The sequence below is a fragment of the Amblyomma mixtum genome, chromosome 3, assembly GCF_055824585.1.
Source record: "Amblyomma mixtum isolate Tamu chromosome 3, ASM5582458v1, whole genome shotgun sequence".
NCBI classification, from domain to species: domain Eukaryota; kingdom Metazoa; phylum Arthropoda; class Arachnida; order Ixodida; family Ixodidae; genus Amblyomma; species Amblyomma mixtum.
This window is the reverse complement of record NC_143014.1, coordinates 211,150,000-211,171,009: the sequence shown is the minus strand read 5'-3', so window position 1 is coordinate 211,171,009 and position 21,010 is coordinate 211,150,000. Positions and strand designations below refer to the sequence as shown.

Sequence of the window (21,010 nt, the reverse complement as noted above, 5' to 3'; positions counted from 1 at the left end):
CAACGTGGCGGATAGAATCAATCATCGAGGTGTGCCCCGTTTGATGGGGCCTAGTGGGTGGGGCTGATTACCCAGGCTGATTACCGATCGGACAGGATGTTTTGTATTAGTTAAATAGTCGGACTTCTGGTTCGGTTACCTGAAGGTTGTTGGAATAGCGCTGCGTGAGACGTTGTCGAAAGCCCATTGATGTCCACATTCACAGCAGTGTTCAATTGGGCCGCGCGTGGGACAGCGTATGCGCCTTTCTATAGTCATGCAAAAATATCTTGCCACGTGCTTGCCGAGGGCATGGAGTGCGGGTGGTAGACGATGGAAGTGTATAAGTCTCACTCCAGGAGAGTGAGCACTGTGGGCAGCATTCACTCCATAGCCTTTCCCATACAGGAACGGAGTGAAAATTTGGAACAAGCATAAGCTTCGCCTTAAAGGGACCCTGAAAAGCTCTTTGCCAAGGTTAGCAAAAGCGCACGAGAGATTGGCATTCCATCACTTGTCCCAACACCGCAAAAATTGTTAAGCGAACTTGATCAACAACGAAGATATCGCCGATTAAAAATGATGCTCCTCCTCTCCCCCACCTACCACCCTCAACTCATACACGGGAGGCTCGTTCCGAAAAAAAAAAGAAAAGACGGGGCGATGCTCCGCCCACGACTACGTCACGCAATGGCGCTCGGCTTGTTTACTTCCGGTGGTCCCAGCCATTTGCCCACGCGTGAGTTTCGCCGTTCAGCTGCTACCGCATAGCCTCCTGTCCTTAGCCTCGCTGCTCGAACGGCATGGATCCAGAGCTCGAAGCGCGGCTCCGTGCAGCCACCGCTGAGATGGGCTTCGAGCCTTATCAGTACACGCCATACAGAGACCCGCAGGACGACGACGACGGTAGCAGCGACACGTCGGCGTGTTCACCGGATTCACCCGGCGGCAGCGGAGGCGACGGCGTTCCCTGGTGCGTTCCGTAGTTTGCGTGCTTAGGCGCATAAATTATCGCAACTTTCTTCTCTCACGAAAGCCCGTTTCATGTCTGCCTCGGCGTCTTCTCTTACAGGTGCCGTTGCGGCCACTGTGAGCGCATGGCGACGCTCGAAGAGCAGCTTTGCTGCCGCAACGTGCCAGAGGTTGTGACTGAACAGGGTGACGGCTGCATCACTGCTCACCCTGCCTTCCAGAGCGTCTGTTGCACCCCGCAAGTATTGCGGGCTGTACATATAGTTCTGGATGAGAACGGGGTCGACGTCGAAGGGGATGACGATGCGAACAAGTAGATAGTGCGGAAGCGTCGAGTGACATGCGCTGATTTGTGATTCTCTGTAACGCTTATTTTCAGGCAGGACCGCTTCATAGCGTACCGCCTGTTCACCCATTGGATCTGGGGTAGGTTGGGAAGGGGGAACAGGGTGGTGCTGCCCGCCTGCGTCGTAGCCCGGATTCGGCGTCAGTTCCCCTCTGCAAGCTACGTGGGGTTCAGGCACCCTCCCCTTTAATCCCAGGTGATTGTCGCTGCGCTATATGCTTGCCTCCAAAGGGAGAGAGCTCTTTAATGAACAACAGATTTTAGCCTGCGTGATTATTCGCTGGCATGCTACTCTGCGTAGGGAGAGTAAAGATTGAACAAGGGTGCTAGAAAAGAGTGCAGTCGTTGAAGAGGGTTGTAATGCAGTGTTCACTGCATGATGGCTTCTTTGGATAAAGACTGAAGTCGAGTTCTGTGCATGTACAGCTGTGTGATCAAGTGGTCGGGCAATTTAATGTTTGTGTAAAACATCAATAGCGCCTAAACAGACAGATAAGAATTATGACGTGTGCCTGGCATCCTGCGCAGAATGATGCTTGCCAGTGCCCTTTTATTTTTTGGGTGGCCAAACATAGAATGGAATTTGACGAATGCAAAATAATTAACTTCGTCGGGCATTTGTTCTGTGTCTCTATTCAACAAAAAAGGCATTTAAATCCATATCAAAAAAACACACCCAGGCAACAAAGCACTGGAATGGAGGCAAGGCTGAGCAAATCACTATGCCACTTTGGCATAAGGCCTGTATGGGCATATGCATCCCTGAGGTGAACAATCATTCGGTTGAAATGCGATTTTGTCAAAACAGTAGTCACAGTGCTGGTCCATCAAGCAAGCTTTCCATAGGGTGTGCAGTCCAGTAACAAAAAATACGCTGCAAGTCCCCTTTTATTGTTCATTGAACAGAGAAGTTTGACTCAGTTTAAGTTGCTTGGATCGATCATACCAAGAGTTCTAGTTTATGGTTCGGTATGTAGGGGCCTACACTTGATGAATGTGCTGGTATTGCACGGACACTCAACCCTCCATGCATTTGATTGCTAGTTTGTGGCCTCCCTCGTACGTGCTCTTGTCTACGTTCGCATCTGCTGCTTGTAGTGACCCTATTTGTTCTCTCCGTGTGGAATAGCTTTGTTTGCTTGCTTTGTTGTTTTGGTGTGTGCCTTGAATGCCTGTGCTTATGCCATCTCCTCCACTATTTCTTTTGCCCACCTAATGGGCCTGGCGTGGAACATTTTACACCACTGGCAAGGCAGCGAGACCAGAAGGGGTCTCTAGTGGGAAGGATGTAGACATTATTTCACCATTGCTGCCATGTGATTCTTTAGTATCGGCACCACTAAATTATTGCATAAAGGTTTGTTTGTTGACAGCATTCACTGCTGTGTTACATTCTGTTTTCAGAGAATATAACACAGCACGAGTGCACTCCAGGAGTGGGGTAATGCAGGCCTAGCACAAATCATATTGGAACTCTCGTTCCTGTACGTGCTGACCTGGAAAATTAATTTGGATTTTATTTGCAGCCTGATGCAGTTACACTTGCAGTGTGTCACTCTTCTTGGAGGCAGAAATAGCTGGCCCCTTTCACCTGCGTTTTCAAAGTGTATGTACACTACTGCAGGCACACTACTGCAGACTTCTCGGCCACCACTCATGTACTGACCCTTACTGGCTGTTGCTGCCCAGCATCCCCCTCTTCCTTGATTATCAGCTGTTTTGCTGCACCTGCTGGGTACTTCGCCACTGTCCTTTTCGACACAGAATATACGCAAGCCTTCCAGTTATGATAGCCACTACTTCTTTTGGGGCCTATCTCAAAGGGATCACTTGGCTATGGCTGGTGTTGGGGGGGGGGGGCCTTGTCATTGCATGTTTTGGCATTTGTCCCTCTAGCTTTTTGAACGAGCCGCCGCCGCGGTGGCTCAGTGGTTATGGTGCTCGGCTGCTGACCCAAAAGACGCGGGTTCGATCCCGGCCGCGGCGGCTGAATTTCTTTGGAGGAGAAATTCTAGAGGCCCGTGTGCTGTGCGATGTCAGTGCACGTTAAAGAACCCCAGGTGGTCGAAATTTCCGGAGCCCTCCACTACGGCGTCTCTCATAGCCTGAGTCGCTTTGGGACGTTAAAACTCCCATAAACCAACCAACCAACCTTTTTGAAGAACGAAGAGCTCCTTTCATTGTTTGCATTGTTGACTGTGGTCTGCAGTTTTTAGAGCCTGGGGCCTGAATGTTGTTGACACCTAGGTTTATTTTCTTGGTTTTCCTATGTGTGCATTGGTAGTTTTTGCATTCCTTTTCTAATCCTCATATGTCTCCCTTTCTGGCTCCTTATCATAGTCGCTCTTTGCAAAATCATTGGCAGCTTATTTTTCCATCTTGCTTTCTCAGCCTGAGTTATCACTTCCAGCAACATTACGTTTATCCACTCCACTGATCCATCTGCCTCTGGCTATGGCTTTGCATGTTTCACTAGAGTTTCGTGAGGCTTTGGGAAGTGCTCCTTGGATGCGAAAGGGGCTTGTTGCCTGACATAACTTCTGGGTTTCTAACCCCTGTGTATGTGCCATTCATCCACTTTCCAGCTGATTTTGCTCTGGTGCTCTCCATCACTCTTGGCTTCGGCCCCCATCTAACCCCATCTGCCAGGTGCAGTACTCAACTAGAGCTGCCATGAAGTCTCCCCAGGAAAGGGGCACCATATTTCTACTGCCACTTTCATTCAAGGCTGTCATGGCAGCTTATTTGGCATTAAAAGTTCTGCTGACAAGATGACGTGGGATTTTGTTCTTATATTTCTCCATGGCGCTTGTGATTGAAGGCCAGCACGTTTTGTCTTCAACACATTGCTTCACCCAAAGCCAGTGTGGCCCACATGTGCCAGTCAGCATTCTTTTTTTGCAGTGACTTCTGAATACTGCCCCACAAATGCAGGACACTGTGAAAGCCGAGGGAAGCTAGTAGCCCAGCACCAGTGCTGACCGAAAAAGAATGCACACAGGAGCAATGTGAACTTGAACTCGATGCTAGTAGCCCAGCACCAGTGCTGACCGAAAAAGAATGCACACAGGAGCAATGTGAACTTGAACTCGATGCTAGTAGCCCAGCACCAGTGCTGACCGAAAAAGAATGCACACAGGAGCAATGTGAACTTGAACTCGATGCTAGTAGCCCAGCACCAGTGCTGACCGAAAAAGAATGCACACAGGAGCAATGTGAACTTGAACTCGATGCTAGTAGCCCAGCACCAGTGCTGACCGAAAAAGAATGCACACAGGAGCAATGTGAACTTGAACTCGATGCTAGTAGCCCAGCACCAGTGCTGACCGAAAAAGAATGCACACAGGAGCAATGTGAACTTGAACTCGATGCTAGTAGCCCAGCACCAGTGCTGACCGAAAAAGAATGCACACAGGAGCAATGTGAACTTGAACTCGATGCTCATTTATTTGCCTCAGCACCTTGCACTAGGCGTTCTAGTGACTCATCTTCTCCTTGTGTTGCTGCTTCTTTTGTGCTGTGGTTTCTTGCAGCACCTTTGCGAGGCTGCCAATTGCAGTCCTGTCCTGCTGACGTCTTCTAGCTGGTGTTGCTTCAGTGCTGCGGGAGGGCATAGCTGGTTCCTCTTCAACATCAGCAGGCCCATTGTAGGGCAGCATGTTCTCTTCTTCCCTATTGCTTTCATTATTAAAGGTTCATTAATTTCATGATAACAAAATTGTTCATTCCATGCTATAGCTATACAAGAGGAGTGGCAGAGAAATATGCTTTAGGTAGCTTGGTTTCTTGCCATTCCTGTAAGGAGAGCAGCGTACATAGCGTATTTAAGAGCTGGAGAGGTCACTATAAAGTGAAGTAAAAAATTAATTGCAGATTCAAGAAAGTCATATTTATCTAAATTGTGCAATAATCAGAATTCGTTAATTAGTCAAGATTTCTCTGTAAAGGCCCACACGACAAACACATGCATGCCAGCATGCGAAAGCAAATTAAAACCAAATTAAAACATGCCAGTTCGCATTATGTGAACATAATAAGATGGCACAGTTTTAAAAAATTGCGTCGTGGAAAAAAAATGTTAAATTGTCAACTTACGCAACTACCCTTTCTGGTGCGAGCATCTCGGAAAGTTCTCTGTCAAGAAAATACAATGTCAGATTATCTTCAGAGGACATCTGCGTGAACAAACAAGTAAAATGTCTACTGTCCATACCGTTCGTACAAGCAGGTTGCTTGCAAATGGCCAGGTGAATCGTTCTTTGCTTTAGATTTTTTATGCGCTGTTTCCATTGTTTTCCATTTATTTTCCACCTGCAGTGGTGTGATGTGGCTGCCAAGTTTGCAGTTTATTTGATGCGCAAGTTTTCCCGCATGACCTGTTTTGTCCTAAGAAAAAAAGATTTTGCCAAGCGTTAGTACTTTACTATTACATAAGTTCTTGCATATGGATAGCACAAGTTACAGCACATTCCAAGCTTATGCCGTGGACCTGTGTGCTTTTGTGTAACTTTTAACATCAAAGAAGAGATGAAAATGAGAAACAATGAATGATGTGCTTCTAGAAGTAGATAGTAAAATGTCCGTTGCCAGTTCGCCAAGCCATAACTTATGGCTGAGAAAACATGCATCTAAAATTCAGCAAAAAATTCAGAGGGGTTAACGACACAAAGTGCACCAATGGTGCACTGCAGAAATCAGACATCTGTGCTATCTGACACGCGTCACTATGGCATTTCACACGCTGTGACTTACCTAAAACCACCTTGTTGCTAATGCTACCTTTGGCTTCCTTGTACTTCACGATCAGGAATCGAGAGTTGTTCTCGCTCCATGATTCGCATTCACCGTCACCAGGCAGTGGCGGTGAACCACGACGTGGAGGCACAGGTGACGGCGTGGACTGCTGAAGAGGCGGTGGAGTGAACTGACTGGCACCCTCAACGACAGCCGGTACTGTGGGTGGAGGTGTGCTGGGCTCTGCCGGTACAGCACACTGATGCAAAGGTCGTCTGGGCAAATAAAATAACTTGAAGCACATCACAAACGGCGACATAGTTAACCAACAACAGTACTCACCTTCAGTCTTGTAAAGGAACCGATCATCGCTCTGCATGTGCGAGCCTTACTCGTCAACCACGACATATACCGGTGTTACGTGCTCACACACGAGCTTGCACGAAGTGAACTCGGTGAAATGGTAGTGCAGAAGTGTAGAAAAACTCGTGCAGCGCTTGGCCAGATCGAGTGTCGGAAGTGCAGGTGGCGTTGGTTACACCAACAAATCGAATGCGTGAGTGCAGCACTGCCTGCACTATTCTATGAAGTGTAGCCAAATCGAGGAGACCAACTGCTTCAAACCATGCAGGACTTGCATCCACAGTGTAGTTTTTGCCTCCTTGAAATTGGAACCTTTACTTTACTTCTATTTTTCTTTTTGGAAACTGCCTGGTACTCAGGCTCCCAGTGCCAGTCATTTGTCTTTTGCAGGAGCTGTTGCAACAAGCTGGCTAGACTTTCAAGCTGTGGCAGGAGTTCTGCATTAAAGTGGCAAGTCCCGTGAATTTTTGCAGCTCACTGACCATTACTGGGCCTGTTCTCTCTTGAATGGTTGTCTTCTGGTTTCATGCCTTCTTCATAAAGCATGTAACCCCAAAGCTTTGGGTTTGTTGACTGTAAATGCACACTACGAGTTCATTTCAGTTCGTCTTTCTTTGGCATTTCCAGTACCCTGCTTAGGCATTCGTTCTGTTCCATGTCCTTGCCATATGCAGTGGCGTCTGCTTAGACATTGCTTGTTTCTGCGCAGTGGTGGTGGCGTTTGACTGGATTTTCAACCTATATAGCTCACTGTGTCTGCAGAAGGTTGTGTGCTAGGAGGCCTCTTCAATTTCCAGCTGGTGTTACTGCAGTGTTAGGTCCAGTTTGGTATCTAATTTGCATTGTGCATCTCCTCTTTGGTTGCTTCAACTATTGACGTTGTGTATCTACCTTTTGATGGCTTTCTTGGCTTGTCTCAAGTCTGCATAAGGCCAAATGTTGTTGTTGCTCTTGCAGATTGCTACAATAGGTGAGGCACCCAAGGTGTTGATCCTTGAATTGGTTTTATGGCATCATTTAGGAGCAAGTGTTGAATTTTTGCTTCCACTTTGTTTCATCGACATAGTAGTATCCACGTCAGGGCTTGTGCTGCTGATTGCACATTATTGTTGATATGCAGTTTTTGCCATCTAATGAAGCTGCGTTGTGTATGGGCCCAGGATGGGCCCTTGCGCGTCGCTGGTTTTCTACTTACCAGGCCCAGGATCATGGCGTGCTTGGGTGGTCAGGCGAGGGCTAGCGATACTCTCCCGTGGTTGCTGTCGCCGGAGCTGGTAGAGCTGCGAAGACGTTACCGGCAGCGTCGCGACAGTGGTAAAGGAGGCCCGCTGTGGTGAGGGTCCAGGCAGCTGGTTCCTGGGGCTGACTCAATGCAATCGAGCCCTGAGCAAAATAGGAGCTCCGGCACTTTGGCCACGCTTCTTTCACTGCAACTCCACTTCCAGTACTGTTTGCCCACGCCGCAGTAGTCCACTATCCACATTATCACAGAAGCGTTCTTCATGCCTTTTCTTGGATTGACCATTTACCTCCAGTGGCTGCATTGTAGAATTCTGTCTGGTTTCATCTGATGTGTTGGATACCTAGGTTCTCGGAAGTGTCGCATACTAGTAGTGGGAGATGGGCGCTGCTTACTTGTGAATGTTGCTTTCTGTTGTTTTTGTCCAAATATAATTTAACTCATGGACTGTCTTGATGTTGCCAGCAGTGTTGTAGAATCATTTGACAATACCTCCCTTTGGAACACCAACTTCGCGGTGTTTTTGTTAAGCCGTCCCCATTTTTCATTGCTGGCTCTTACTGTATTGCCTGAGTGAATGGTGAATGTTATCAGCACGCCCTAAGCTCAAGTTTCTCCCAGTGCACGCACTTGTGCCGTCGTACGTATGCCAGTCCAAGCTAACGTGTCTTGCACCACCTGGCTGACCTGTTATGATGCTTGCGCCCACAGCTTTTGCCTAGTAGTTCGAGCATCCAGCTTGCATGCAGAAGGTGTGGGTTTTTATCCCCAGTGCTGTTGGGTACCTGGCAATGATACAGTGAGTTCAAGCTTTCCCATGGCCTGGTGCACTGCTTTTTTGAGGTAAACTGCTTGGAATATGGGTCTTTGACTCCACTTTGAGTAGACGAAGACAACTTTAGCCATGGCACACATTAGCCACAGATGTCCTTGCTCCATAAAAATCCGCAAACATCATCGTTATGATCCTTTCTTCCTGCCAGTAGCGGGGAAGTGATCCTGCAGATAGCTGTGGGAACAGGCAGACGCTGAGAGTTTGTACACCAATGAGGCCCAGGGACATTACCTTCACTGCAGCTGAGGCAATATACTTTGATTCCTTTCCACTTAGCAACAAAGTTCAGCTTGTTTGTCATGGTGCCTCTTAACACCATTTTTTTTTTGCATCTAGTCAGCCCAGTTGAGCATTCTGTGGTAGTAAACTAGAAGGCCAATTTCTTCAAAGCCTAGTTTGCACTCATGGAGCTGGTCATGAATTTGGCTGGTGGCCAATTCGGTGAAAGCAAGATCCAAGGAGCTTTCTTCATGGCCATACTATGACTATGACGAGGTTCGTGATGCTAGTTAGTGGATTTTTAGTGCGAAAGAACTATTTGCCTCCAGCACCACAAAATCCGAAGGTGGACATGAAGCCTCTGAGATAGTCATGTGACAGTGTCGCGTCAGCCAAAATGAGGCCGGGACGAGGCAAACATTGCCTGATTTATTGGCATTAGTGCCAGGTTTGGATGCGCTGCCTTGAGCCAGCCGGACCGGAATCACGAGAGGCTCCAGTGCGAGGAGGAGGCCAACCAGAATGCTCCTCGGTGTTGTCTTTGATGGCAGCCACTACTACCTGTGCTGTGTGAGGCCGGTGGTGCTACTGCAATAGGCCCCCCTGCTAGTGAAGGAGCCCGGCGGAGTTGGGAGCTGGAACGAGACATGTCGCTCCTGTGGAGTAGCATGGGGAAGATAGCGCAGATGGGCAGCCAGCCATTTGCGGCAGAGAAACCGCACAGGAAGATGTACTGGGGAGAACAGCCTTTATGAAGGCTGGCTTCAGGCGGTCGGTAGAAATGGAATTAGGGCATCCTTGAAGGTCCACGATGAAAAACTTCGACTGGCATTTGATGACACGGAACAGGCCGTAGCATGGTCGCTGAAGCGGTTTGCGGATGGAGTCTTGCTGAATGAAAATGTGAGTGCAAGTTGAAAGCTCAGGAGGAACGTGCGAAGGTGGACGAGTCTGGTGTTGAGGTGCAGCAGCTGGGAGATGACTGCAAAATCTGCAAAGCTGCGTGACGTAATCCGTGGGATCGGGGCTTGGAGAGGAAACAGTGACGTCGAAAAACTCACCAGGAGGACAGAGGGGTGTGCCAAAGACAAGTTCTGCTGGAGTGCAGCAAAGATCTTGTTTCAAAGTAGCCCGGGGGCTAAGCAGAGTAGTATGCAGTTGTGCTTTGAGGGCTGTCTTTAGCGAACGATGGAACCTTTCAATCATGCCGTTGGCGATAGGATGGTAAGCGGTAGGTGAATTCAAAACGTTCCAAGCAGGTCCGTACGATTTTTGAAAAGGGAAGATTCAAACTGTGGGCAATGATTGGTGGTGACAGTCGAGGGAGCCCTGTATCGTGACACCCACCCAGCGTCGTATGTTCTGGCGGTGGTGTCACTGGTGGCATTGGGGAGAGGGAAAGCTTCGGGCCAGCGAGTGAAACAGTCGATGCACATCAGAAGAAAGGAATATCCAGCAGAAGGTGGCCAAGGGCCCAAGATATCGATGTGGGCGTTGTCGAAACATGCTGATGGAGGAGGGACCAAGCCGAAAGATGTCCTGCGTCACTGTCTTTTAGACTGCTGACATGCCAGGCAGGTACAAAGCCAGGAGCGCACATCTTTTCTGATGCGAGGCTATACATAACTTTACGTAATGAGATGCTACGTGGCACGAATTCCAAGATGGGAGAGACCATGGAGGGTGTTGAAAACAAGGCGATGAAATGCAGAAGGAATCAAGGGAAGGAGTGCCTGTCACCATGTCGAAATGATGGGGACAGAGCATGAAGGGAGAAGAACTTCATGGAGAACCAAGGAGTGTGGTGAAGTTGAGGTTGGCTGACGAGGCGGCAGAAGTCAGGGAAGCAGTGACACATGACAGTGCATCAGCCAGGGCGTTGTCAAGGCCTTGCACATGTCTGATGTCTGTCGTAAATTCCGCCACGTACTAGAGATGACGGATCTCACGTGGCGAAAATTTACTGCTCCCCGACTTGATGGCAAAAGTGAGTGGCTTATGGTTGGTGACCATGTGGAACTGCTGACCTTCAAGGAGGAGCTTGAAATGCCGAACGGACATGTAGATGGCTAAAACTTGCGGCCGGATGTACTGCAGCAGCTTTCAGTGGGGGAAAACTTCCGGGAGAAAAACGATAGAGGGCTCCAGGCACCATCTGCGAGCTGGTGAAGTACTGCTCCAACGTTGTTGTCGGAAGCATTGGTCCTGAGGCGAAGAGGTGCATCAGGACGTGGATGGGCCTGGAGGGCGACATTGGATAGGTTCACTTTGGTGGCTTCGAAAGACTCTAGAGCGGCGGACGACCATGTAAGTTGTGCAGAGTTAGCTTCCTTGTCTTGAAGCATGTCCGTGAATGGTTTGAGGGGGGGCTGCACAGTGAAGGATAAATCGGCGATAAAAATTGGTAACATTAAGAAATTCACAGAGTTAGCGGATTGAAGGAGACTGTGGAAATTCGTGAATGGCCTTGACTTTGGATGGAAGAGGATGGATGCCCGTACGGTCAACGTGGTGGCCGAGGAAGTTGAGCTCCGACTTGCCGAAGTCACACTTGGCTCTGTTGATGATGAGGCCATGTTCAGAGAGACGCTGGAAAAGCTGCCGGAGGTGTTGCAAGTGCTGTTCAGCATCGCCGCTGAAGACGAGGAGATAATCGATGTAAGCCATGCAGAAGGGTAGACCTCGAATCACGGTGTCTGCAAAGCGTTGAAATGTCAGTCCAGAGTTACGGAGGCTGAAGGGTGTAATGATTGTAGTTTTGGGTATGTCAGATGGTTCCACAGGGTGGTGGCTTTTGGGCAGGTCAATTTTGGCCAGGCCAGGTAGGGGATAACGGTCCGGAACTGTTGCGTTGTTAAGAGCGCAGTAATTGCCACATGGCTGCCAGTCCTCCGGTGATTTCTTCGGTACCATGTGGAGAGGTGATGCTCAGGGGCTAAAGGAGGGTCGGATAATGCCGAGCTCAAGCATGTACTCGTTGCAGGCAATCTGGAACTAGTCTGGAGCAAGGCGCCGAGGTCTAGAGTGTGTGGGCGGGCCAGTTGTTACAGTTTGGTACGTGATCTGGTGCTTGACGGGCAGTAAGAAGTTGCATGGACGGAGCAGGAACGGCTATTCATCCAGGAAGGTCTCAAAGGCCAACTGAGGTATGCTGACCATAGAGGCAAGACAATGGCCGCCATGGTGGCTGAGTGGTTATGGCGCTCTGCTGCTGACCCGAAGGATGCGTGTTCGATCCTGGCCGCTGCGGTCGCATTTCGATGGAGGCGAAATTTCAGAGGCCTGTGTAATGCGCAATATGAGTACACATTAAAGAACCTCAGGTGGTCGAAATTTCCGGAGCCCTTTCACTACGGTGTCCCTCATAGCCTGAGTCGCTTTGGAACGTTAAACCCCCCCAAACCAATCTTGCAAGACAGTCTGGCATGCTGGTTTGCACGGTGCCTTCCTACTCAACAGTGAGTGGCCAGAAGAATCTTGGCTTCCATTTTAGCTTAGCTCATGGCATTGACTTTGCATAACGGCTCTTTTTGGATGCTATGAGGTCTGCTTTGTCTGGCCTGTCGTATTCAGCCGCCATGTGGTGAGGAGTGGCCTGTCGCTTTTGCTGAAAACTTTCTCTGTATGAGGTTTTTGAACGCTCCACAGTGTCTTGCAGCAGTGCGTCAACATAGCCTGTGTGAAAAGAAAGAAGCAGTGTTACCTTAGCATATACCTCTCGGAGCTGTCTATAGTACTGCATGTTATTATTTAGCAAGCATGCATTTGGTTGGCTTGTTCACATTTTGTTTGTTGCTGATTGTACTCTTATTCCTTGAATAGTGCCTGAGGATGCACTAGGGCTTAGTATTGGAAAGTACCGAACTGTGCATCAGCATATTTGCACTGACTCGTGATCAGTTTTCATAGCTGGGTTTACGTACTGTAGCTTGGCTCCTCCTTCACTTCACTCACAGTGAAGTGGCCTCTCCTCGCCTTCGAAGTTTTGACTTTCCAGCGTTCCTCGCCAGCTTGGGTGACTGCTTGTGCTCGTGTTGCATTTTCATTAAAATGCAACACGGCAAGACGCGTCCTGAAAATGAAAAAGACAGTGTAAGATTTCTTTCCTGGCTGCTGTTTGTTGCTTACCTTTCTTGCATTCCCTCCTCTGAAAAAGCATTCGACTTTGGAGCAAATCTGTTTAGCACACTGTGGAATGACTCCAAAGAGTACGTCTGCACCTTTGGGGAAATTTGACGTACGTCCCGGAGCAGCAGTGGGCTGTCCACGATTTTGTGCAGCTCCAGGAATGCTTCTGATGCTAGAAATGGATTGCGATAATAGGTTATGAATCATCACATTTTAATACCTTATGTTATCACTATTAAAATGGGTATACAGTTGTGCCTCGTTAATATTGACACTTTGATTTCTGAATAAAATTGTCTATTAAGCCAGTCATCCATAATAACAAATCTTGAAGCAAAAACATGTGCTACGATTAAGGTCTGCTTTTGTTCATACTGGCGGCTGGCGAAGTTGAAATTAGACTTCATTGTGGGAGCTACAAGCCTATTATTGTGGTCGCCGTTGTGCTTGAAAATAATGTGGCGCAGCTTGATGCGCCTGCAGGTCTATATGTTTGATGGCATCTTATGGCTGAATGACCGAACTGCTATTGTTACGTTTCACATCTCTCAAACCACTGCTGCATGTCAGCACTGATTAGGCTGGCAGCTGTTGAGCGTGGCTTTCTACATAGCACAAGCTACTGTGGGAGTTTTCAACAGTCCCTCCTTCAAGCTGGAAAATTGAGGCCCTTCGATAGGATAGCTCTGTACTGCAAAGCATTAAACCACAAAAGAAAAGGGCCAGCTCTCAGCCATTTGCACTTTTCACTGCATTCCTCTGTTATCCTGCACGAAAAATGCTGAAATTGAAACACTTGGGTGTGGCAGTAGAAATTTTGGTCTCTTCCGTCCTAAATTCAAAAACACATGGGCCATAATGGATACTGTGCACTTTCCCATGTCCATTGTCTGCACAGTGGGTTTCCGCATTAACAAGGCCTGAATATCAACACTGTCAAGTGTGGTCTCCAGAAATATTGTCTATAATTTGTGTAGTCCACATTATGGGAGTCATATTAACGGGGCGCAACATAAGCATTGTATATAGCATTTCAGGTGCTACATACTTGGTTTCAGCCATTTCCTGTTCTCAAGCGGTTCATGTAGACAACGCTTGTAAGGGCCATTGTGTCCGTCATGCTTGTTGCAGATGTGGTTCAGCAGACTTCTCCACATACTAACAACAAGCTCTTCATCACCTTTTGCTGCTCCAGCTACCCAGTAAAGATGGTTGATAATTAGCTGGATCCATGCTGTCAGAACTGCATGCTTACGGCTGGCAGCAAGCAGCTTCTTCTTGAGACCTACATTGAATGAGGAAAGAAATGTCACAAACAGGCCTATCAAGGTGGGGGGAAAATATGGTTCCTTGCCTTTAGCAACATGCCAGACGTCGAACCAGTGCTTGATGTCTGGCCGGCTAATCCTGCAGTACCGCCTGATGGCAGGGTGGCGGTCTAAGAAAAAAAAATAAGTTTAGCGACTGGGCTCGTTGAAAATGTTAAGAGCACAGTTAAATACTGAGCAATTCGTGATGATGGTGTCAAAGTCTTATTAAAAACATTCATATCAGAGTGGAGAATTGGGCCAGCTGATACATATTGGGAAGAATAAAACTAACAGAAAAGACACACAGTAAGAAACTCCTTTGCTTACTGCGTCTATGTCCTTTCCGCTGGTTTTATTCTTGATAGTGTGTCCTATCTGGGACAAAAGTAACTGATCTCTACTTCAAATTCCGCACCGCAAATTCACTGGTCTTGATACTAGGAGTGCGTCAGGTGATGCCCACATGCAGTGCTACACAGTTTGGAACTTGGAGGAAGCTCAGTTGCTTTTTTCTCCGATAGTACCAACTGGCCGTGCTCTCCATGTACTGAATCATGCTTGTTCCATGGGCAACCTTCTTCATATGCAACCTTCCAAAAATGAATGCACCGCATGCATAAGTGTTATCGCCATCATAATGTGTAAAGCTAGTGTAAAACAAACGTCTTCCTGTGCTTCTTACCGTGTCTATGTCCTTTCCACTGGTTTTATTCATGCCATCATTGTGGCCAGTAATCTGGTTTTGGTATTTTAGCACTTAGTGACAATATATCATGGAAAATTGCAACCAACAAGTTGTTAGTAGTGTTAATGTTGCTAGAATAAAGATAACAATGAGTGCATTTATTATATGTAATGAGTGTAGGCAACAATGCAGCACTGTGCATTTGCATCATCTTATGTGATATGTGACATGCATCCAAGTGCAAGAACAAGAAATGCTACCTGTAGTCAGTGAAGAAATGCTTATGCCCATATCTTCCACCGCAGCCAAGCACTTAATCAGCCCTTTCTTCTCCATTGATACACTGTTTGGTACCTCTGGCGACTGCACAAGTGAACAGTAAGCGTATTATAAAAATGGTGACAAAATAATCATTCCAGATGCTCCAGGCTCACCTCACCAACTTGAACTTGTGCAGTGTGCAATACGGCTCCAGTCTGCACAGCCAGTACGCTATATGTCATATATTTCGCACTGTAACCTGGCCAGTCACACCGGCCATCCCCTGCCAGGTCTACGTGCATGCCCACTAGGCCACTGGCAAGTTGCGCTTGCTTTTGCTGAAAAAGCTGCAAAGAAGAACATGTACTGTTTAGATAATAGAATACAAAGCTTACGGTGATGTATTTGCAGTAATGCGCATTAGCACAAGGCATCCTTCTTTCTTGTGTTTCAGTGTTTTTTGAAATACTTCATTAACTTCAGATTTTTTGTCAGCACATTTACTGAACAAGATAACAGAGTGAAAAAAATGCTGATGACTTCAATACTAGGACATGCAGTTGGTCTGTAAAAGCATAACCCATGACAACATAAGTGCCGGGTCGGTGGCATTGCACTGCAGGCACTGGTGCAGTACATATGTTGCTTTGCACTGTAGTTATCCAGTTTTCATTATGGCCGCATGCGCCATCAAGCTTTAGGCATGAATGATACATACACATACATTCAGAGTATTACAGAATCATTATTGGCAAACCTCATTTATAGCAGGAAGCAAGTATGCCCGTTGGTAGTTATAATAGGTCCTCTCCGTGATGCCTTGCACCCCGATGGATTGCAGGAGCCGTACTGTCGAAGCCACCACCGAGCCAGAAAACAAGATGCCTGCAGCCAGGAGGATGTTGCCTGCTGCCTTGCCTGCAACCAGTGGTTGGCTTCTCCAGAGGAAATTGTGCTGCAGTGGGCAATTCCCCTTGACAGTGAGAAGGCTGCCCACCGTGCTCACGTCTATAGTCCTTGTTTTTCCGCACACTGTGCAGGTCTCAAGCAGCTGTCGCAGGCAACATTCAAACACAAGGAACTTTCGTTCCTTGTGAAGGGGAACATCGGCCAGCGACTGGCCTGTTTCTTCATGGTGGTCACTGCAAACAAAGTGCGGTGACATCAGCAGTCAGCGCTGTGTGATTTTTAATGTTTTCTACCAATACGTGATGGCAGTAAATGTTCAGCTCATGATGTGTTGGCTGTAAAAAGGTGTGTTAAATAAAGCTGCTATCAGAGTACACAGTACCAATGCAGTATTTTTTTCTTTCTATCTGCAGGAAAAGAAAAAGTACCCTTGCAAATAACTGCAAACTATGTGCAAGTAATTTTTTTTCCAAAACCGAATCGAACATTCTTACAAACATTCTCAACTTCTTCAGATATTTGCTCTAAATGAGACAGCTAATTGCTTGATGCTGTAACTTAACAAGTTGCAGCTGTAGCTGCGAATATACTACATTACGAATATACTATGAATATACTAACACCACATCTCAGTAGATGAGAGGGGCATGAGGTGCATATGAGCCATAGACTGTGAGATTGGGCATCAAATCACACTTTGCCAAGCAAATCAGAGTATTGCCACATCATCCGATATTCCAAGCCAAGTGTGAGAATTATGAATGCCACCACGCAAATGAAGTACATTGCACTGTGGATCCTGTATTTGAAGAAAGCTAGAAAGCACCTTACTCAAGCTTTGCATTATTATTCGTGTAGCTGCATCGAATTATTCCAAAACTCAACAACGCAGTTGAATAAAACACTGTGAATACTCGCATGCCCCTACTGGACACACATTCCATGTATCATCTGGCTAGTTTTGATAAGTCTGTCCATCTACAGTTGCAGTGGAATGCACAATTTCTTGGCTGCCTGCAGCTGAGGCTTTCAATTTTAAGCAATGAGATACAGGGCAAACTAATGCTATCAATACCTGCAGAAGCTGTTGTCAGATGACAACACATAACTGGGGTCCTTGTCTGCAGTTGGGTGCTCCTCACTGTCATCTTCGGTGCAGTGGGACTCGTTCACTTCCATTGGTATTGGTGTGGAGCCACGCAGAGGCTGAAAGATTGCTGGCACAGGTGGCAGCAGATCAGGCACCGCTGCAGCTGAATGTGCTGTCTCAACTGCATTGGTCTCAACTGCTTGGTCAGCCTGTATTCCAGCTTCTCTGGTGGCAGGCTTCTCCGTTTGCACGTTTGCAGCAACCAGAGTTTTCAGCCCAAGGCACACCTGTGTGGCTGAAAAAATTGCTTATGTTTGCAATGGGTGGCAGGGTTTACATCCACTTTTGGCTGTCAGCAGTTACTAGCCTTTAATTTTAAGTTGTATTTATAACTGCAAACTACCACATTTTGGAATACTACCTCGGCTTTCTCATAGATCACTTACCAATTGACTGGTGTTCCCATGTCGTCTGCGTTGCCACAGTTTTCCTGCTGACACCTGATGGGCACGCTTGCAATGGTTCCTAGGGAAGGGTATTTTTAGCAATACTGAAGTTTACATGAATTATTTTTCATGCTTTTAGTTTTAGCTACTCCAGGCGTGAAGTGTACATTACAAAAATTGCAAAAAAAAAGAGTTGTGAACCAGCTGAAAAGAAATTACACAAATCTACTGAAAACAGATAATACTGGTGTGGTTATAAAATATGCACACACAAAATATTGATTTCTTTCTCATTCCCAGGTTTATTAATGACCATTGAAACGAACAATGGCACATGAACATGGCAAGCAAAAGATGGTCACAATGAGGAACAACAGACTCTGCTGTTGCATGAACCAATCGAGCAAGCACCTGTTCTGTTGAACCTAACGTCTGTATGTCACATACTTAGCATATGTTAATAAGTTTCCTCTTGATGTGCCAGTGCAAACCATATGCCTTGCATCATCCATGAGGCAAAATGAGCTTCTTTAAAGCACTGCTGTCTTAACAGCTCCAGAAATATTCGCACCTCTCTAGGCTGAATCGCTTCCAGAGTGTGCTGCAGGCTCAACACATTGCTGCGTGAAAGCACATCAGGAAATAATATACTTGTTCTATTAGGTGGCATTCAATTTCAAAGCGCAATAGGTACAAATAACAGGGCTAACAAAGGGATCTGCCGACATCGCGGAGCGAAGTGGAAAATCCGTGCTCGGAGAACTCTCATATGGACCGCCGCGGTGGCTCAGTCGATGCTCGGCTGCTGACCCGAATGACCCGGGTTCGGCACCGGCCGCGGCGGCGGTCGCATTTCGATGGAAGCGAAATGCGAAAGGCCCGTGTATTGTGCGATTTCAGTACCCCAGCAGGTCGAAATTATCGCGAGCCCTCCACTACGGCGTCTCCCGCATTAGTCGCGGAACTCTGGCTGGAATTTAAGCTGTTCCCACAAAATGCACACGAGGTACAGTATACATGCGGTCGCAAAACAGGGTGCGGCTCATGCACCCGCGACTCCATGCGCAATTCCCAGGCTTGGAAACGCTCGCCTGGGTACATTTCCTGAGCTCTATTTGCTACAGATGCGCAAAGTGCTCGCGAGCGAACATGCTGCACGTGTGCACAATGTGCTGCACGTGTGCACAACTGCTGCACGTGTGCACAACTCGAAGCCATGAAACTTACCTTTGGGGGGAGAAACATCGTTGGCAGCGCGTCGGATTTGAGCCACACCTTTATGTTGATTCCAGATTGCTGTACCAAACTGGGATTACGCCGGTACGCATCAGGAGAGAAGTGGCGACCGCAGACTCTTAGATCCCAGCGACTGTCTGATGCTGACAGCCCGATGCGTTGCAGCCAACCTGCTCGCTTGTCCCCTCTTGGGACACGATGCCTCATCGTAACACCGTGCCTGTCCTGGGCTTTACATCCGACTACACAGCAAGGGAGGTCCATTTCCGACGAGGAACGAGGCAGCAGCAGCAGCGGCTAGGAAACTCGCAAAGGCGGGCGCAAAGATTTGACGAGAACACGTGCTTTTGTGAGCAGACGGATTTGCTTCTCCACCGGAAGTACTGCATTAATTTCAAGAAATGCGCTGGATTCTTACCTCTGTATACGTGTGTTTTTAAAAATAATAAGTAATCAATAAAATAGTATTTAAAGGAGCATCAGTGCTAAGCTTCAAATGAATTATTGCAAAAATTGCGCGTGACGTCAAGTGGCAGAGCCAATGATAAAGCTCGCCGAGTCCATGGCCAAGGCTGCCCAGTTTACGTCAAGTGGTAGGGGCGGGTAAAAACGCGCGGTGTGGTGTCGCCCCAATCGGCTGTGAGCGGTAAGTTTGAAAAATTATTTGTAAATTATTGGTTCCACGCGCAGCTTTCTGAATTGGACTAGAATACTCGTAAAGACCACCTCTACAGAGTTGTTGCAATAGAATATAAGTGAAGAAACCATTTCAGGGTCCCTTTAAGGAGGGGAACGAGACAGCATGTTGCAGCGCTGCCAGGGAGTCCACGGAATGCCATCGTCCGTTCACCGCGACACTTGCCCGTCGGAAATGGCTTTGAAAGCAACGTATTTTTGAGGAGAGGGAATCTCAATCATTCTCTCACATCTCGGTGTACACCCGCACCCCGCCGTAAGGAAAGGGAGGTAGGTGAGAGTGGAAGAAGAGAAAGAGGTGCCGTAATGAAGGCCAAGGTTTCGCCTCCCTCAGGTCGTTTTTACTCAAAACCTTTTATCGGTCATTGGTGTAGATCTCAGTTCTGTGTGTAGAGTAGGTTCTGCAACGTCCCCTGTGGATATTGCTTTTGATTATATTTTCCCACCTAATTCAAAGCATCTGCCGTCCAGGACCCTACTTAGTCTCCTCTCAGAACACCTTGACTCTTTCCCCCACCACAGCGTGATTGCTACAGATGCGTCCGGGGCTGGCCAGAACGCAGCCGTTGGCATTTTTTCTGAGGATCTCTCTTGGAGTTATTCACTTCGAGTCCCGGATTACACTCCCATATTTCTAGCGGAGTTTATGGCTCTTGGGCTGGCTGCTTTAAAGATTCCCCCCAGTGTCTCCCAAGTGATATTCCTGTCAGATTGCCTCTCTGTGTTGTTGGCGCTGGATTCTAAACGGGACGATCTATTGAGCCGCTCATTGAAGTATTTCATTCCTGGATGGGTGAAAGAGGTGCGCTTCGTTTGGATCCCAGGTCACTGCGGTATTTCTCAAAACGATGCAGCAGACTTTTTAGCAAAATCTGCTCTCAATGCACCGGTCGCCTGTAGCGTCCCTAATCTGATTCTTTTCGGAATGTCTCGCTTTCAGCGCTTTCAGCATATTACCACTATGTGCAACGATCCCTTGCTGTCTACTATTGACTACCACCATCTCATGTACCCATGGAAGGTTCGTGCTTGTAAATCCCGGCAGTGTGAGGTTGCAATGACACTCCTGCGGTGCAGAATTCCCAGCTTAAATCTTTATTTATGCAGATGCGGGTTCAGTCCCTCAAACCTTTGTGCGACTTGCGGAGAGGTGGAAACACTGGAGCATTTCCTACTCTATTGCCGGAGGTTTGCACTTCAGAGAAGGACATATCTCGAAATTCCAATTTCTCGAATGGGACTCACTTTGTCGGTTCCGCTTCTCCTGTCCTTCGGTGCTAGCGCCAGAGGTTTTGCATTGCATCAAGTTTGCGATTTCCTCCACAATTACATAATTGCTACCGGCAGGTTCCCTTGCTAATGGTACCCAAAATGTCCGCATTGCAAAATCCTTCAGAATTTTTCTGGTATTCAGTTCTCTAATCTTTATGCCGTTTTTTTTTCATTCATTTCTTCCCGTAATTTCTTTTTATCCATAATTCCATCTTTAATTCCTCGCAATACGTACCCAAAGTTAATCATTAGCTTGGCCCCAAAAGGTTATCCATTAGCTTGGTACCAA

General features: G+C 47.4%; 2 protein-coding genes across 8 annotated transcripts; one reads left to right on the top strand and one right to left on the bottom strand.

Annotated features, from left to right (window-relative positions):
- Positions 1-430: 430 nt before the first annotated feature.
- Positions 431-16,355, top strand: LOC149353540 (P2X purinoceptor 7-like). Of its 6 annotated transcripts, XR_016291005.1 has the most exons (5): positions 431-952; positions 1,052-1,264; positions 1,331-1,493; positions 4,831-4,944; positions 6,785-16,355. XR_016291005.1 is itself a non-coding variant. In XM_089582642.1 (4 exons), the coding sequence occupies exons 1-3, from the start codon at positions 783-785 to the stop codon at positions 1,485-1,487; spliced, it is 465 nt and encodes a 154-aa protein (XP_089438768.1). In that variant the 5' UTR covers positions 431-782; the 3' UTR covers positions 1,488-1,493; positions 4,831-16,355. The 6 variants fall into 6 exon arrangements, 5 of the variants coding, with proteins under 5 accessions (XP_089438768.1, XP_089438767.1, XP_089438766.1 ...); XM_089582642.1 differs by having other exon boundaries at positions 1,052-1,193; positions 1,335-1,493; positions 4,831-16,355; XM_089582641.1 differs by lacking the exon at positions 4,831-4,944 and having other exon boundaries at positions 15,914-16,355.
- Positions 6,049-19,531, bottom strand: LOC149353539 (uncharacterized). Of its 2 annotated transcripts, XM_089582638.1 has the most exons (11): positions 18,745-19,531; positions 17,518-17,596; positions 17,057-17,366; positions 15,830-16,214; positions 15,246-15,419; positions 15,072-15,174; positions 14,171-14,254; positions 13,865-14,101; positions 12,817-12,988; positions 12,612-12,760; positions 6,049-12,363 (listed from the first exon to the last, which is right to left on the bottom strand). In XM_089582638.1, the coding sequence occupies exons 1-11, from the start codon at positions 19,015-19,017 to the stop codon at positions 12,188-12,190; spliced, it is 2,142 nt and encodes a 713-aa protein (XP_089438764.1). In that variant the 5' UTR covers positions 19,018-19,531; the 3' UTR covers positions 6,049-12,187. The 2 variants fall into 2 exon arrangements, with proteins under 2 accessions (XP_089438764.1, XP_089438763.1); XM_089582637.1 differs by having other exon boundaries at positions 13,865-14,254.
- Positions 19,532-21,010: the final 1,479 nt, after the last annotated feature.

Coding starts and splice junctions, on each gene's coding strand:
- LOC149353540 (XM_089582641.1), top strand. CDS start 783: ATGGATCCAGAGCTCGAAGCGCGGCTCCGTGCAGCCACCGCTGAGATG. Junction 953..1,051: donor GGAGGCGACGGCGTTCCCTG/GTGCGTTCCGTA, acceptor CTTCTCTTACAG/GTGCCGTTGCGGCCACTGTG. Junction 1,265..1,330: donor GGGGATGACGATGCGAACAA/GTAGATAGTGCG, acceptor GCTTATTTTCAG/GCAGGACCGCTTCATAGCGT.
- LOC149353539 (XM_089582637.1), bottom strand. CDS start 19,017: ATGGACCTCCCTTGCTGTGTAGTCGGATGTAAAGCCCAGGACAGGCAC. Junction 15,175..15,245: donor CACAAGTTCAAGTTGGTGAG/GTGAGCCTGGAG, acceptor TCACTTGTGCAG/TCGCCAGAGGTACCAAACAG. Junction 12,364..12,611: donor GAAGGAGGAGCCAAGCTACA/GTACGTAAACCC, acceptor CTTTTCACACAG/GCTATGTTGACGCACTGCTG.